The sequence below is a fragment of the Pocillopora damicornis genome, chromosome 11 (assembly GCF_964200805.1).
Source record: "Pocillopora damicornis chromosome 11, jaPocDami1.2, whole genome shotgun sequence".
NCBI lineage: Eukaryota > Metazoa > Cnidaria > Anthozoa > Scleractinia > Pocilloporidae > Pocillopora > Pocillopora damicornis.
Window position 1 is genome coordinate 7,296,547 of NC_142680.1, and position 16,100 is coordinate 7,312,646.

Sequence of the window (16,100 nt, forward strand, 5' to 3'; positions counted from 1 at the left end):
GTAAGGTGACATACTTGTGACCTCCCATGATACAGCCTCGCGGAGTTAAGCACTTGCAGGTCCCTAAATCGAGACGAAATATTGCAAGCATACAAAATAAAGGAGAGAAAAATCAATAGTCAAAAATATGAAGATAACAACGAAATGTGGAGGATGAACAAGTTCGAACAAAATATCTCTGCGGGAATATCTTGTGAATGTTTACAAGAAAACCACAACAATACCTAAGACTTATCTCATCGAACAAATGCAAGGGAACATCACATGATGTGCCCTTAACAAATGATACCACATTAGAATGAGTCATGGCGTGGGGAAAAATACGCTTTTTGATTAAAATGTCATTTCCATACATCTTAGTTGATAGTCATTTTAAGACCCATGGATTTCATTTTCAACTTCACTACTTACATCTTAATCGGCTACTCATGATCAAACTGGGTTTCCCAAAGTATTGAGGTGATCGTTAATATCTTAAATTTGTACTTTGTACTTTATCTTCACCTGTGTCATGAGCGAATCCAAAGTTATGACCCATTTCATGGGCAACAGTCACATAAGGACCAATGATACTGCTATAAGACCACTGCAAAACAAACAAAAAGACAATGCTTGGTATAATCAGTAAGCTCTTATTGTTTCCTCTCCTGATCAGCCTTAAATCTCATGTCTGTTGAGCTTTAAATTCCTGTACGACCAAGAGGTATTTATAATTATGGAACAACGTGTTCGCGCGCGAACCAACGTCGTTTAGTGGGGAGACCTTCCTTGATTTCGCGAACAAACTTCAGAAACATTTTATTTACTTGCAGAAGCAACCTTAGTTTGTCAGATGACAGCATTCAAACGTCGGGTATGCGCGAGAGGTCGATTTAAACGTTCATAAGAATCTGAATAGCGAAACTCAAAAGCTACTTGATTGCGAGTTTCCTGTTAATATGCCATTTCTTTTAGCTTCATCGGAAAAGTTGTACGTTTTTAAAACACCTTGATTCACTGGCTTCTGAGGCTGTTGAAAACTACTGAAAGCACGCAAATTTATTGTTACAACGTTCGCGCATGCGCAGACAATTGGCTGCTGCGTTATTTATCAATTACTTGGCTACATAACTTACGTAATTTATTCCATTTGAATTTCCTCCACACATTGAGTTGACCCATGCATAACCAACAGTTCCTCCCTTCCAACCTCTATTACTGGAGGGAAAAAAAAAACAAATTTCGAGGTTTAGATCATCATCCTTTTTCACTCTTTTTTTCCAAGCTTATCTTTTCTTTTTGAGGTTTACGCCTTGTTGGGATGCTAGTTTTTTTATCGAAGTGAGAAAATTGTTAAAACCATCTCCGCTTTGATGCTAAGATTCTATTTCTTGACTTATCTAAGTACACGAGAGGTAAATTTTGGATAGTTCAAGCCCTATTTCCTTCCATCTGTTGAGAACAAAATAAAATACCAAAAACTGCAGTATTTCTGATGATATCCTGAAAATATATTGACTCTTTTCGCGGGGATTTTCGAAAATTTAGTCTTCGATACAAATTTGCTAAATACTGCTTTGACGAGGAGGTATTATTTACCTTAGTAATTGTGCATTGTCGTGAGGAATTTTTTTCACCAATTTCTCGTTGCGATAATTCCTGAAATTAACTAACTCTGGGTCTCGGTCATTCCCTCGCTTATAAGGATCACCATTCGTCCAGATTTCCAACGCTTTTAAGACTATCCTGATATTTATTCGCTGATAAATCTGTAAAACGGACAATAAGTACAATAATTTAGGGTTGCTTATGACAATTTAAACAATTCAAGCAAGCTCAGAAGCCCTAAAGCTTTAACATGAAATGTATAGTGGCTTAAAATCATTCATTTTTAAAGAAAAAAAGTTTAAAAATCCAAAATTTTAATCAAGTAGATTCAGAGCCACCTTTTTTTCTAAATCTGAATCGAATCTGTGCATCTGAAATGATGCAATTCTCATGGAAATATTTACATTGGAGAGATGCAGCTGAGAGAGGATGCTACATCAAGCCCTGGAACATTTGTTTAATACAAGTATGCTTCCGCCAATCGATTTCAAAAAGGCTGCGAAATGTTTGATGTCACCTTAATAGATGAAATACTTTTAAGAAATCTAAACATTTCTCTTTTTAAAAGTGCTTCACTATTCATGGACGAGATAGAGGCAACCTTTTTGAGTTGGATTTTTAAAACTAAAATAATAGAGAAATATTGTAATGAAATATTTTAACGCAATATATATTTTCGGAGTTTAGAATCGATTTAAATCGAAGTTCTTTTTGATATCTATAACTCTTGTGTTTACTTTTAACGAAAAATAAATGGGACAAAATAAAAGTAATCAAAAAACGTTTTTAGATTTCTTACCGCATCAACAGCATTTACTAAAGTAATAACTCGGTCTGTGATAGCTTTGGTATCATTGTTATGATTGTTGTACTGTTGAAATAAGATGACATAATCAATCTTAGGAAATTCAAATCAGTAGTGATATTCTAGTAAATCGCAAGAAACTTGAATCGCTACTATTTAATTAGTGTACCTCATTTACAAGTCATCAAAATGTGAAAAAATTTAAAATCATAAATCCTGGCGTATAGTTAGCCCTCTAACGCTAATGATTACAGTGAGATATTAGCTTATAAAGATCTTCTCGCCTGAATACAACATTCCTTTCCTACTGTTTCATGAAAACCAATCATTGGCGAGGTATTGCTAAACGAAACCGCATCAGACTAATCTAAACAAACAAAGGCTTTTTATCAGTTTGTATTTGTATTTCTCACGACCCATTATTCAGATCTTAGACTCTGGGATTTGGATTCAAGCGTTTTTCGTATGGAGGACAGCTTTACTTTCTAAGCAAAGACTGCGACAGAAATATACTTTCGAGTCTCCCTAATCATTATCATCAAGTAGTACTTTGAACATTACAGTTTATCTTCCTTGTGAATCTAAATGGTGACGTCATCTATTTTTGTCCCCCAATAGACCACGACGAAGAACCAATCAAAATGCGGGTACAATTCAGCTTACTATATAAGCGAACAAAGATAATGTACAGCAACTTCTCTCGAATCGTGTGAGTAACATCGCAAGAAAAAGGGGCTGGTCAAAGTTTAGAGTAATATATAATTATAACCATTTCAAAATCCACACAAATCGCGAGCTCATTGTATCGTGTCTCATCTGTTGTCAGAAATGGTTTGTAGAATTCATCGATGTCACCCGATATGCTTCGTCTTATCTAAATGAAAGAAATAAACAAATATCTTTGATTACCACAAATCATCATCATTTTTTTGAATTGATATGCTCTTACTCTCACAATGGTCTTAAAATTTGGAACTCTCTTCCTGTTTCAGTCACTCATTCGTCAATCCTTCCTAGTTTTAAGACGAATAATTTGTGCAAATAAGGCAAATAAAAGATGATGATGATGATGGTTTTACCGGATGAAAATATCTTAAGGATTTGCTATAGATCTTTATGTATTGGGTCAGACTAGATCTTCTTATTCATTCATTCACTGAAGTGCATCTGCACTTTCATGGATAACCCGCAATTTATAAAGAACGTGTCCTCTGATAGGGTTCTTGTTCATTAATACCGTCATACAATTTGTTTATTTGCTGATTATTTTGATCATCCATTAATATAGTTGTACAGTTGTTTCTCAGGAAAAAAGTTCATTTCTTTGAATATCTTTTTGTTACTTTTTAGTTAATTTATATCCATCTGTATTTATTTATTAACCAAAGTAAGTATTTCTCTTTATTTATATATTGAATTACTTATTCATTTCTCTAAAACTAAGTTTATATGAATGAAGAACCTAGTTTATCTTAACTTATACACTAACCCGTGAGAAGGGGCCTAAATTTTCGTTCGTAGAACGAGAGTCTGCCTGTGTTTCCTTGTTTCCTGCAGGAATGCAATGTTTTTTTAAGAACAAAAAGTAAGTAGCTACTCTATATACATGACATTATAGTTCAGCACGAGGTATTAGTTTTTAACATAGGTGCAAAATTTTCAGATGGAAGGCACAAATGAAATAAAAGTATCTCAAATGAAAGGCAAATGTTTCGCCTTTACCGCACTTATCGACAATGTCTTTAAATTCGTCTTCTTTGGCTTTGCTAACTCTGTGAATTCCATGCTCCTGAAATTAAAGGCAAGGAAAATTCTAAACTACCTAAAGAAGAATTTGAGGAAAATTTTTATCGGAATATAAACCAAGGTTAACTTAGAGACTGAGAGTGTACAAAAACATCGAGTTTGGAGGAAGTATTGACAGGAGAGGAGAAAGGATCATGATGTTTCTCACAGCTGGTCTAATTCCTGCATAATTTTGCTTCAGATTTTTGATTTTCTTTCTTCTAACTTACTTCTTTTCCAATCTCAGGTTTGATGTAAAATGTCTCACGGCCATCATCTATTATTCCTCTGTTGAGAACAAATGATATTTATAATTGAGTGGCAAATGAATTTCCTTTTGTAGCAAATATGGGATCGCTGCATTGCCCTGCATGTACACTGCATATTACCACGTTGGAAGGAAGTAGATAATCGAATAAAGGAAGGTTTCTAATTTTTCTCTCGGGCTACTTTGTTTTCTGTAGGGAAAAATTTCACAGCTCTTTTCTATTTTTTTTTTTCTTTCCTTTTCCTCATTGCTTATTCCTTATGAAAAACTACGGCAAAAAGGGAATAAATACATATTATATAGTTATATAGTTAAAAAGGAAAAAAACGGTACCTCAGACCGGAACAAGTGTTAAGGACAACATAAGAATCCTTTAAACCCCGGATGGAGCCCTGATAATGACAATGATCAGCTACGCCCTGAGAAATACAAGAGGAAAATGCTGGTTGAAGATGATATTGTCAAGCACAATACGTTTTGTAGAATTTAAGGTCCCTATGGAGTCTGGTTTTTTTCTTTAACACTACAGAATTTCGATCCTGTATCCTGATCGTTTGGGAGAGCGTAGTTTAGAGATTGATTGTTAGCTGTGTTGGTGACTGACGTTTGAACAACATTAGCAGAAGTCGTTATCAGAGTCGATGATCATTGTCAGTCGACAAAATCCTTAAAGTGTTTTCCCAGTCGACTCTATTGGAGAAAAAACTGTTCCTATAGCTGTTTTGGTTCATGAAAACTATTTCCACCACCACAGGGCAGTCTTTTACGAGAAAAGGCATGAATACTGTACCTTTTGAATAATTTCCGACCCATCATTTGCAAATGTACGAACAGCAAAAGATGGAGAAATAAGTTCCCTGGCAAAAAAGGAATAGACATATTGTTAAGGACACTAGCCAGAAGGCTCATTTTTATTATTGATTATTGATTAGTTCACTAATTTCAGAATGATCTTAGATACATACATAGTTACAATGTTTATCTGTTTTTTCTGCATTTCTATTGGTTTTGTAATGGGACCTTTCGGCGTCACCACGCGCATATAAAAGACGAGTTTAGCATCCCCTTAATCAGTTCTTCTTAAGTTTTGAGTTGTCTTGGCAAACTTTCGTTCTTTCTCGTTTTCTCAACCTTTGACACAAGCGGGACCTATATGTGAGTACTTTTGTAATTTTGTTTTTTCCAGTCTACCCTTTCAGTGTTGGGCGATAATATACGAACAGATATTCCGTTGTATTGCAGTATTCGCGATTGATTTAAGATTTTAAGGCCAAAATTGTACCAAATGCGAGTGAACACCCACCATCTAGATGAGAACAATGGGCTGTTATTCAGCCACCTAAAATTCTTGTAATTTGTATAGAAATTTTTGCACTTTTTACTGCTTTATTTGCATTGCTCTTTGTCATTTTTAATCTCTTTATCGACGTTTAGGCCCAGTTCTTTACCCGCGATTCTTTGATTATGCGTTCCGCGACATTTCATTATATTGATAGAGCTTCGTTGCATTTTTGTTTCAGTTTACGATCGATAGATTGATTGATTGTGCAATTGATCGTGATTTTTCATCGTTAATTGTGGTTCGTGGTTGATTGCTTTTCAAGAATAAAGATCAAACAGTCAACTTTGGTTTGTTATCTCGATCTTTAAAATAGTCCCTAACACCTTGTTAACCGCGTTTTGGAGCGACGCCCCTTGGAACTTGAGACTCTAGATTTTTTTTGGTCGCCGCAAACGCTAAACATATATTGATACAGCGCTGCTACTTCAAAAGAATAAATAGATAAGTTAGTGAATCAATAAAATGAGAAATGATCGGAAAGACAAATAAAATAAGGAGAAATCGGAGGAACGAACGAATTAGATACAAACAATAATAAATCAGTCCTCCTTTCTTGCTCGCAAGTTCGTCTCAAGAAATATGAAAATAAAACGCACGATAAAACATACTTATTTCGTTTTACATCCAGGGTCCAGTCCTTGTCAAAAGCAGTCAAGCGATAAGAGGCAGTATCCACGTGACCTCCCTGTAACAACATGATAGAAAATGATTGATCATCGCTCATTAAGGCTCCGAGAAAAAATATTCCTATTGATGTTATTGTCACGCAAGCAAGACAAGTTGTATGTTTTCAAGCCCTAGTTCAAAACTACTTTACTCGAAACTGCAATGGAATTGCAATGAAACTGCAATGAAACTGCAATGAAACTGCAAATAGAGAAAACAAATTAATGATAGAAAATAAGACTAGTTAAAATTAAACCTTTTCAAAGGTCGAAAGATCTCTCTTTTCCCTTCTGCCATCCACTCTTTCTGAGCGTGTGAGGTAAGAAGCATCGTCTATGTGCCCATCTGAAGATTCGAACAGTTTTGTAAAAGATTGAAAATTCTTCACGTTGAAAGGCTACGTATGATTCATTTGAAGTAGGGTAAAGAAACCGTAAAAATAGTCTAACATCTGAAGATTCAAACAGTCTTGTAAGAGGATTCAAAATCCTTCATTTTGAGAGGTTATGTTTGACGTGAAAAAGAGCCTACCAGCAAAGTGTGACCTGGAGTAGAGTGAAAGCAGCCAAAATGCGGAGATTATCAGCGAACCGGCCGCCCTCCGTATAACCATTGTTTCTTCAATCTATCCTTTTTAGGGGAAAAACGGATAAATAAGTTAGATTCCTTATCAAGTGTAATTGCTACAAAGCTAAATGGCGGTGCATTGTAGAGAATGATCAACAATAAAGAAATGTCAAAAATATTTTTATAAATTAGCACTAGAGAGATATTGTAGATATTTTCCTTCAAAAGAAGAAAGGAGAGAAAAAACACACACCGTAACTTAGGTTTACTGCTGGATCTCCCGATCTCCAGATCTAGAGTCCCCATGAGAGGAACAGCAAGCTAGCTGAATTAGATTGATGTCTTGGGCTTTTTATGCAGAAGAGCAGTTTATTATTCAGTTATGTATGAAAATGTAGCCTTCTCTTCGGAGATGTGTCTCTTCTTTAAGTGTCAGCTACAACCTCATCGTCTCATTCTACTTAACTGATCACGCAAAACTTGAGTCCTTACAGACAATTAGATTTCAGTGCAGTTTTACATATCTACATCACATTGCGGGGAAACAAATTTCAGAAGACTTAAAAGTTCAGTTCGGGAGAAACATTACATTATCAGAGAAGTATTGCTGAGAAAAATGGTAGTAAAGTTAATTAGCATGTGTGATACAATAGACGTAAAGAATTTTCCACATTCTTTTAAGTGCAGACTAAGTGCAATAGATTAACAAAAAAAGGCCGGTCAAATCCACGGCTTTCAATAAAAACGAACTAATATTTATTTGAAACTTCTCTAATTCTGCTCCATATCGCCTAATTAATAACTATTTTAGAGTATAATTTTCATTTTTAGAAATTAACTTTCGACGAGCCACGCACTAACTTGCATGTAAAAAAACGCTGAAAAATGATGCCACAGAACTTAAACAATTTCTTCGGTTCGATTTTGTCTTCTGAGTAAGGACCCAATTTACTTCAGGGCATTAGCTTTTAGAATTATCCCATTGTCGTGGTGACGAACCGTCAAGATATGGAACGAATCCCAGGCTCTCTACACATTTCAAAGCGAAATTAATTACCATACCATGTCATATTATAATCGTTAAGCTCTCGAATATCTCTCAGAAACAAAAAAGAGGACGAAATAATTTAGACCAGAAAAAAAAGCTCAGCTCAGGAGCAACTAAAAAAATTAGTTTCAGTGAAGGGTAAATATTCTTTCAAAGTGGGTCTTTCACTATTTAATGATTTTTAGTACAAAAAAAGAAGCATTCAGGTTTGTTCTCTTTTTACATTTGGTGTTTTGTGTCTTTTCAGATCAATTTCAAAGGGATAAAGTCATCTCATACCTGACAACATAAAGTTAGGTTTGTGGATGACAGCAGCATATCGAAAGTAGCAGATGATGCATGCATTAGGTTTTTTTCTTTAACTTGAAGTTTTGCATGAGAAAAAATGGAAAACAAATGCTGTATCTACAAGAGATCAAATTTCCTACACACGTCAATCAGCATGAATGTTTATCACGACATCATTCACTTTAACATTTTTACTTCTTAAATTCGACTGTGTTCTTAATTTATTTCTTGAGGTTTTAAAAGAGAGTTGAGGTTGTAGAAAAAAGTTGAGGTCGTGAAAAAACAAGTTAATGAAGAATACGAGGTGGCACTAACTGGGCTCCGTATATTGATGAGAAAAAAAAAACACCGCATCACCGCACAGAAGTGTTTACAGATACCGCAATTATGCTTTCAGCCAAGCATACATAATTACAAACACAATTAGACACTTAAAAAAGAACGAAACTGAAAGCCACACCACATATTAGCATGCTTTGTAAAAAATTAGATTATCTGCTAATCATTTGGGTCTACCGAAAGATGTCGCAACTCATCGTTGCAACATATGTTTCCTGTACAAGATGGTGCGTTCAATATGTTGAGTTCACAGAGATCTTCTTTAGCATATTGCAAAATTTTTCTCCGTAGGATGAGCTAAAATTAGTTCGCACAACGACGACATGGGTCAACAATTATTGTACAAGGGCCTTCTGAACTAAAAACCACAACAACACGATTAGTTTCGGTTAGGTGCACCCAAGAGTTTTTAGATCACGAAAAACGTATCCTGCAAAGTTTTAGGAGACCACTATTTCGCAATATGGCTTTCATTCATTATAAAACGCATCGATTATTCGTATAGGTAATCACATGATTTCGAGTGCAATTTGGAATAAATAAGCACCAGTAAATTTTTTCAAAGACTAACAAAATTGCACGAGCCCGTAGGGCGTGTGCAATTTGTGGTCTTTGGAAAAATTAACAAGTGCTTGTTTATTCCAAATTGCACGAGAAAAATTATGTGATTACGTGTTAATAATATACATGGAAAAATTCGAGATGGTCTATCATAATTAAACATAAGCAAAGCGCGCGCATCAAGTGCAAAAAATAATTTATTCAAACCGTGCGTACGATCAAAACAATAATATGCAATGATATCTTCACATCTTTAAGGTGCAAAAAAGTTCAAAGTCTTGCTAAACAGTTCAAGGAATTGTTCAGTCTGTGTCCGAATGAAATGGAATCGTCGTTTCCGAGGTTTAACCATGTTTGTTTTAAATTTCGGCGTTGGATCGCTCGAGCAAAGTGTTGAGCTGGGTCGGCTCCTAATTTTCGATTTCCTCGGCAATTCCCTTCTCTTAACACCCCTTTTTCCAAACGGACAACCAAAAAGCAGTGCTTTTTACAATGTTTTCGTTGTTTAAGCTGTTTTTCATATTTTTTCAAACGCCGGCCATTGTTTCGCTCGCAAATTTTCAAATTTTCAAATTTTGTTGCGACATCCAAGGCTCGCATTTGATTGGCTATCTACGAGTTTTTTTGATTATTGACCAATCAGAATGTCTGATTTGTTTCTCTCTTTGCACTGAATTAACCCTCTCCTGCATTGAATTAACTCTCTTCTGCACTGAATTACCTGAAAAGTGCATTTGTTATAACCAATCAAAACTGAGTAATTTTTCCATGTATATTATTAATGAGGTAATCAGTCAATGAGGGGAAAGTATTCGTCACATGCATGAGTCCAGATACTCGATAAAAACAGTATTTCGCACAAGCATGAATCTGGATATACAGTGAAAATGCATATATGCGTTTTTATTGGAGGTCTAGATTCATGCATAGCATGAAATGCAAATAAGAAAAACTACATAAACGGTTGATTTGGGAACGCTTGATTGATTTGGGAGCAGTTAACCTTCCTCTTCACCGCCTTTTGGAACACGAAAACGGTTAACTGCGTCACTTTCTGTCATAATCAAGCTCTGACTAGTCACGGAGATATAAACTAAATGAGCGAAACTACCATAAACTAAGCATACACTTTGAATTTCTCGAAGAAACCCCAAAGAGACGACAGCTGAATAATAGCTGATAAAAATGTTCAAAATTATGTAAACAATGAAAAGAACGTAACAATAGTGTTACGATTTAGGCGGTAAATTACTATAGGCAGTTTAAGAAGAAATCTAAAAAACTCGTGCTTTAAGTTTGGTATCCAAACATCTCGAAAGAAATACAAGCACTCTGCCGAAGCGGCCTCAGGCTTTCATTTGTTGCTCGATATTTGGCTACCACGATCAAACCCTCGCACTCGTTTTTCATATACTTCCTAAAATACCGCGTAAAAAAACTTCCGAACAACAGCGCGACTTTATCCCGCCATTTCTATTTTAAGAGTTTGGCGTCTCTCTTGCTAAGTTTTTGTTTTTGTTCGACAGCTTATCCTCTTTTGGCTATTCAGACAGGAAATATAACATTTTATCGAATTACAGTCGTGTTTAACTTCAAAAACCCCCGCTTACGAGAGTGAGTGAGTCGGAAAGGAAATCAAACAGACCGGAACTATTTCTGGAAAGGAATGGCCTAACCTATACTACAACATAAAAAAATTAAGCCACTGCGATTGCATAAACTCTGTTGAGTCAATGTATAAGAAAGCAAAGGGATCATCGGTAATTAACGGAAGATATGATTCTTGTAGAGGTAATATAAATATGCTTTCGTTTAAGTACAAGCACTAAACTGTAGTGGAACTTGGAATATTTATGTACACTCGAGTCACGCAACAGCAGCTGTAATGTTGCAACTGTGAGTGTTCGTTAAAGAAAGCTTCAATAAAGATCGCTCTCTTTGCCTTGTAATCAGTAGAATGAAAAGCACCACTATCAAAGACAGGGTGTAAGGTTCTTTCAGCACTTTGACGATTAGTTTAAATTTTTAACTCTTTCAATCCCCAACCAAACAGGACCTTACAGGACGGACGAGAATATTTGATCGTCTAGGCGGGATGAAAAACAACTTTCATGCAAACCACAAACCTTGCTTAGCCAGAAGAGTTCTTCGGAATCATAAGTTGATGTGTTTCACAAGGGATGCAAGAAAGACTACGTGGGCGGAGCTTTTATCACTTTCATTTACATGTCAGTTGCAATTAGTTAACGGCTCATTAAGATCGCCCACTTAATAACCACCGCCCGAACTTTCAGGTCCACGCCGTTTCCGCCAAAGTTTTTTAAGAAAAGAAGTACTTTTCTTTTCTCTTTTTCTCACTTAAGTGCACATCTGAAGACAGCTTAATCATTTATTTTTCTCTGTCTTCTAAATAATGCCTTCAGCCTCGCCATACTAATTTGCTTCTCATAAAGAAAAAAGTCACTGGCCGATAAAAATTGTTGGTGGTAATACATCTTAGTTATATCGAAGTTTACATGGCAACCAGGTAGACAACCAAACATGGTATTGATGCTACTCTGGTTTAAAGATTTAATGAATGTAACCGAGAAGTTACAATTCATAGACTTAACGTTTCGACACTTCTGTCTAGTGCCTTCATCAGGGGTGATCTAAACGGTGCTACACTGAGGTCATTTTATACGCTCACTAATTAGCTGCCCTTTTTTCTGACGATGTGTAAATAGGCGTTAGGAAGTAAGCCGCCATCATCTGGAGTTAAAGGAGCGTGGGCGGAGTTGATATGCCAAGCTTCCAAACAAAAGCACTCTTGGTAACGCCGATTAGTGGTCATAATTTGAGACTTATCCGACCCAATTGTAGGGTTGGTTAGTCATGTGTGCTCCGATAAAGCTGAATTTTCTTTTTTGCAAAAGAAGACCGCGTTTGATGCTCTTTCAAACGTTTACCAAGCTGACGTTTGGTCCGTAAGATATACTCGTTATCACAGTCATTGCACGGAATAGAATAAATTGCGTCGGTTCGTTGTTCTTTCGTGACAGGATCCTTAGGTTGGACAAAAATATGCCCTTAAGTCTGAGGTCTATCGCGGCTAGCTCATCGCCCTACGAGTGAACAACTAGGAGCTTGCTCTGATATCCTTTCCGATGTGTTCAGTGCAAGGCCACATCAGTCAACGCAGCCGAGTATTGGTGCTGTCACCTCGAGCAATCTTTACTTTTCTGTGAATTCGGCTGTCGTTCATTCATAAAACAAAAGCCTTAAGCAGTTTTTTTTCTTAAACATCTCGCGTTTTTTCATGAGCTGCAATTGAAGACTACACTTCTTTCGGGCTTTAGCCGCTTCCTACGTGCTTCTCGATAGCACAGAGCGCAGTCAAGGCTTCTCTATTTGTTAAAAAGAGATGCTAAGCACTAATGACTCACCGATCCGAGTGACTTCCGAGTTTTCGAAGCCTTTACAGTGGTCCAAAGACGTCGAAAGTCAAAAATTATGTTCGAAGAGTTTTAGATATTATTTCCTCAATTTGATACCGTCTCTGAGAAAAAAACTAAACTTCTTTAACTCCTAAAAAGTTACAAAAGATTAAAAGCAAGTCAAGCTGTCTCATTGTTATCCATCCATTACCATTAAGCTGTTACCGCCATCGCGAGTCAATTTCTTCAAGAAGGTTTTGAAGGATGAGAAACGCCTATTTCCTGACGTTTTTTGCCAGTAACGAGTTCTTCGGAGTGCGGGAAAGGACCAGAAAGGGTAAACACCGCCACCATCTCTTGTTCATTCCAGAGTTAAAATTGGTGTGGAAGTGACTATGGCCATTCTTGTTTGCCTCACAGCCATGTTCAGTAACTTGCTTGTTGTTTATGTTCATGCCGCTGTGGTGTTAATACATTTTACATCATTTGCGACTGAGTTGTTCACACGGAGCTTTGAATTTGATCTCGTTTTATCTAAAGAATTACTGAAAAGTAAGCCACCTCAAAGTCTTCCAATCTAAATTTAGATTGCAAAATTAGACATTGAAACATCTCTACAAAATTCGTGTTCAATTGTGAGAATGATTTACGGAAAACAATTCATGGTAAAATGTATAATCATATATTTTTTTGTCTTAAAATGTTTCCCCGCCACTTAGCCTAATCTATACGCTGATCTGAATCACACCGAACTGATCTGAAGTCTCTAATCGGCTTCATCAACAGAAAAAATTGGAGACAGTAACTCTAAATACTGAATTAAAAATCACACGATGATAACCTTAATTTATTTTTTTTAACCAGTGCTGTTTTATTCTTCGACATAATTATTATATGAGTTTTTATGGAAAAAAATTATATTTTTAAATTAATTTGACTTTTTGTCCTTTTGTAATCTGCTACATCTTTCAAATGAACAATAGTGACAAAAACTTCCGTAAAACAGATCTCAAAAATCCCACGATTGATGAAAAGGGGAATTATCACAAAGCCAATCAGATCGCATATATTCCTGTGGGCTCGGTGCATGATTATCAAAACGGATTCAACGATAAGTATCTAATATATTTTCCATTTATTTTTTTCCGAATGCTCAGATGTTATTTCAAAAGGCGACGAACACCCACAGGTTTTTGAAATGTTAAAATCTGTAGTTTCCTTTCAATCGTATTTGTTCTACTTCGGTGCCACTTTTTTATTTGCAGCAAAAGGGAAAGGCAAAAACATAGGTGTCGTGGACAAGCTTATAGCGAATAGAAACTTCAGCGGATACCCCGAGTGTGTGATAAAAGGTGAGTGTGTACTAGAAAAATGAGTGAAAATCGTGCGGTGAAGCTGCAGCAAAATTTAGTTCATCTTCTTACCTCACAAGATGAGCGCAGACGATTTCTTGAAATCGTGCGGTGTAGCTGCAGCAAAATTTAGTTCATCTTGTCACCACACAAGATGAGAGTAAACCATTCCTTAGGATCTGAATGTCGGTTGGCTCCTTCAAATAATTTGATTAGCTGTAGATCTAGCACATTTAACGTTCTTTACACAAAAACTGTCAGTTATTTATTTTCTGTGTTTGGAGAATTTTTCAAAAGTTCGTTATTATAATTTCAGTTTTCTTCGTCAGGGAAAAAAACATGTTTCAGCCACCTTCGCAGTACTCTGTTGGGCGCTCCAGAACTGAAATTGGTGTCGAAGTCTCTTTGGCAATTCTCGTTTGCCTCTCAGCCATGTTGGGTAACCTGCTCGTTGTGTATGTCATTAATAGAGAGTCCAGGCTTCAGAACGTTACCAACACCTTTATTCATAGTTTGGCATTGACTGATATCGCTATGGCCACAATATACATGCCATTCTGGATAGCGAGCCTGTTTGCGGGAACTTGGATCTTCAGTCAAAAGTGGTGTGAGGTGACAGGATCGATAATGTCAATATTGGCTTATACCTCCATATTAACACTAGGATTGATAGCGTTTAACCGATACATCAAAGTCGTAAAACCCACCCTGTACAGAAAAGTATTTCCCAGTAAAAAGGCAGCTAAGCTTTATTGCGCTTTCGTTTGGCTGGTTTCCATTCTTCTCGCCATACCTTTTCTTGGGGGATGGGTGGGGATATCATATCGCACTAAACTGGGTATTTGCACCGTAGAGTCCAAGACATACACAAAAGGCGTTGTGGGAGTGTTTATGAACGGAATTATGATTCTAATATTCTACTGCTATTTCAAAATCTACAAAGCTGTGAAGGGAAGCACAGCAAATATAAACAGGCATGCTAAAGGAAATGGAGTCGTCACTTCAAATGATCACCCCGCTAACCGTTTCAATAATACTAACGTAAAAGTTCTAAAGACATGCTTTGCTGTGGCTTGTTTCTTTGTCATTACATGGTGTCCAGTCTCCATCGTCGCTGTCACAGGGACTTCAAGGTTTGATGTTGATCAAAAGATCTACACTGCAAGTGTTTTCTTGATGTTCTCGAGCAGTCTGGTAAATCCGTTTATCTTCGGCTTTATGAATCCGCAGTTTAAACTGGTTTTTAAGAAGGTACTTAAATGCGGTGGCCATAGAAATGGAAACATAGATCTGAATCAAACTGGGAATGGAGTAAGAGACGGGCTAGTAGAAGAATTAAAAATCGCCGCATAGATGAAAACAGTGATTGGTTTGGACAACACTTATCTAAGCAATTACTGCGACTTAAGTTTTCAAGTTTTCAGATCAATTTCAAGCATTATTATATCCATTTTGAACCCACTGGTGATCCTTCGAGTCTGATTGGCTCTCATTGGTACACGAATCGAACCATCCATTGTTTTAGATCGCATTTTTTCCCTAGTCAATGAGGAAGCTTTTTGGAAATACGACAATCTATTAATTGTTTAAAGAAAACAATCAATTTAAAGGAAAACGAAAAACAACTTTTGCAACTTTCTTCAAATCAGCTCAAAAAAACTCCTGTGTATGAGCAACTGAATTTTCCCTTTCAAAATGAAAGCAATAAATATTTATGCGGCCTACGGAAACCAAATCTTTAGAAATCAACTTGCCATATCGAAAGTTCATTTTGTTCTGTTCTTAACTTGCCTAGAGAATATGGATGTAATTTAGCATGTTAGAACCCTACCGTCTAAAAGGGCATAACCACTTCGAGCTTTTATTGATCTGCATTTAACATCTCCTTGGCTACATAAGAAGTAGTAAAATTTTGCATCAGAGAAGGAACTCTTCTATGAGGCGAGGAAAATCGGCAAAAACTGTGCCCAATTTCCTTTCCCCTCGAAATGTAAGGTAAATAGGTTTCCCAAAATCATAGGTAGTTACCTGGCGTTTCACGTGCATAATGCATCCCCTTCACTCTTTGTATCATGT

General features: G+C 36.5%; 2 protein-coding genes across 4 annotated transcripts in view; one reads left to right on the plus strand and one right to left on the minus strand.

Annotated features, from left to right (window-relative positions):
* The window catches only part of LOC113673222 (uncharacterized), a 32,679-nt gene extending 19,762 nt beyond the window's left edge, over nucleotides 1–12,917 (minus strand). Inside the window, exons 1-15 of one of the 2 annotated variants that reach the window (XM_089187525.1) lie at nucleotides 12,884–12,917; nucleotides 6,985–7,083; nucleotides 6,710–6,798; nucleotides 6,396–6,472; nucleotides 5,236–5,302; nucleotides 4,779–4,864; nucleotides 4,408–4,465; nucleotides 4,115–4,181; nucleotides 3,882–3,943; nucleotides 3,162–3,266; nucleotides 2,387–2,458; nucleotides 1,579–1,748; nucleotides 1,116–1,197; nucleotides 505–586; nucleotides 15–63 (exon numbers count right to left, since the gene is read on the minus strand). In XM_089187525.1, coding sequence (XP_089043651.1) covers nucleotides 15–63; nucleotides 505–586; nucleotides 1,116–1,197; nucleotides 1,579–1,748; nucleotides 2,387–2,458; nucleotides 3,162–3,266; nucleotides 3,882–3,943; nucleotides 4,115–4,181; nucleotides 4,408–4,465; nucleotides 4,779–4,864; nucleotides 5,236–5,302; nucleotides 6,396–6,472; nucleotides 6,710–6,798; nucleotides 6,985–7,066 — 1,148 coding nt within the window. In that variant the 5' untranslated portion in view covers nucleotides 7,067–7,083; nucleotides 12,884–12,917. Of the gene's footprint in view, nucleotides 1–14; nucleotides 64–504; nucleotides 587–1,115; nucleotides 1,198–1,578; nucleotides 1,749–2,386; nucleotides 2,459–3,161; nucleotides 3,267–3,881; nucleotides 3,944–4,114; nucleotides 4,182–4,407; nucleotides 4,466–4,778; nucleotides 4,865–5,235; nucleotides 5,303–6,395; nucleotides 6,473–6,709; nucleotides 6,799–6,984; nucleotides 7,084–11,382; nucleotides 11,510–12,883 lie in introns of those variants that run through there. The other variant, XM_089187524.1, reaches the window with a different exon arrangement.
* Nucleotides 12,918–13,739: 822 nt separating this feature from the next.
* LOC149037258 (melanopsin-A-like) lies at nucleotides 13,740–15,524 on the plus strand. Of its 2 annotated transcripts, none has more exons than XM_089187526.1 (2): nucleotides 13,740–14,024; nucleotides 14,341–15,524. In XM_089187526.1, the coding sequence occupies exons 1-2, from the start codon at nucleotides 13,871–13,873 to the stop codon at nucleotides 15,375–15,377; spliced, it is 1,191 nt and encodes a 396-aa protein (XP_089043652.1). In that variant the 5' UTR covers nucleotides 13,740–13,870; the 3' UTR covers nucleotides 15,378–15,524. The 2 variants fall into 2 exon arrangements, with proteins under 2 accessions (XP_089043652.1, XP_089043653.1); XM_089187527.1 differs by having other exon boundaries at nucleotides 13,894–14,024; nucleotides 14,354–15,524.
* The last annotated feature ends 576 nt before the right edge of the window (nucleotides 15,525–16,100 follow it).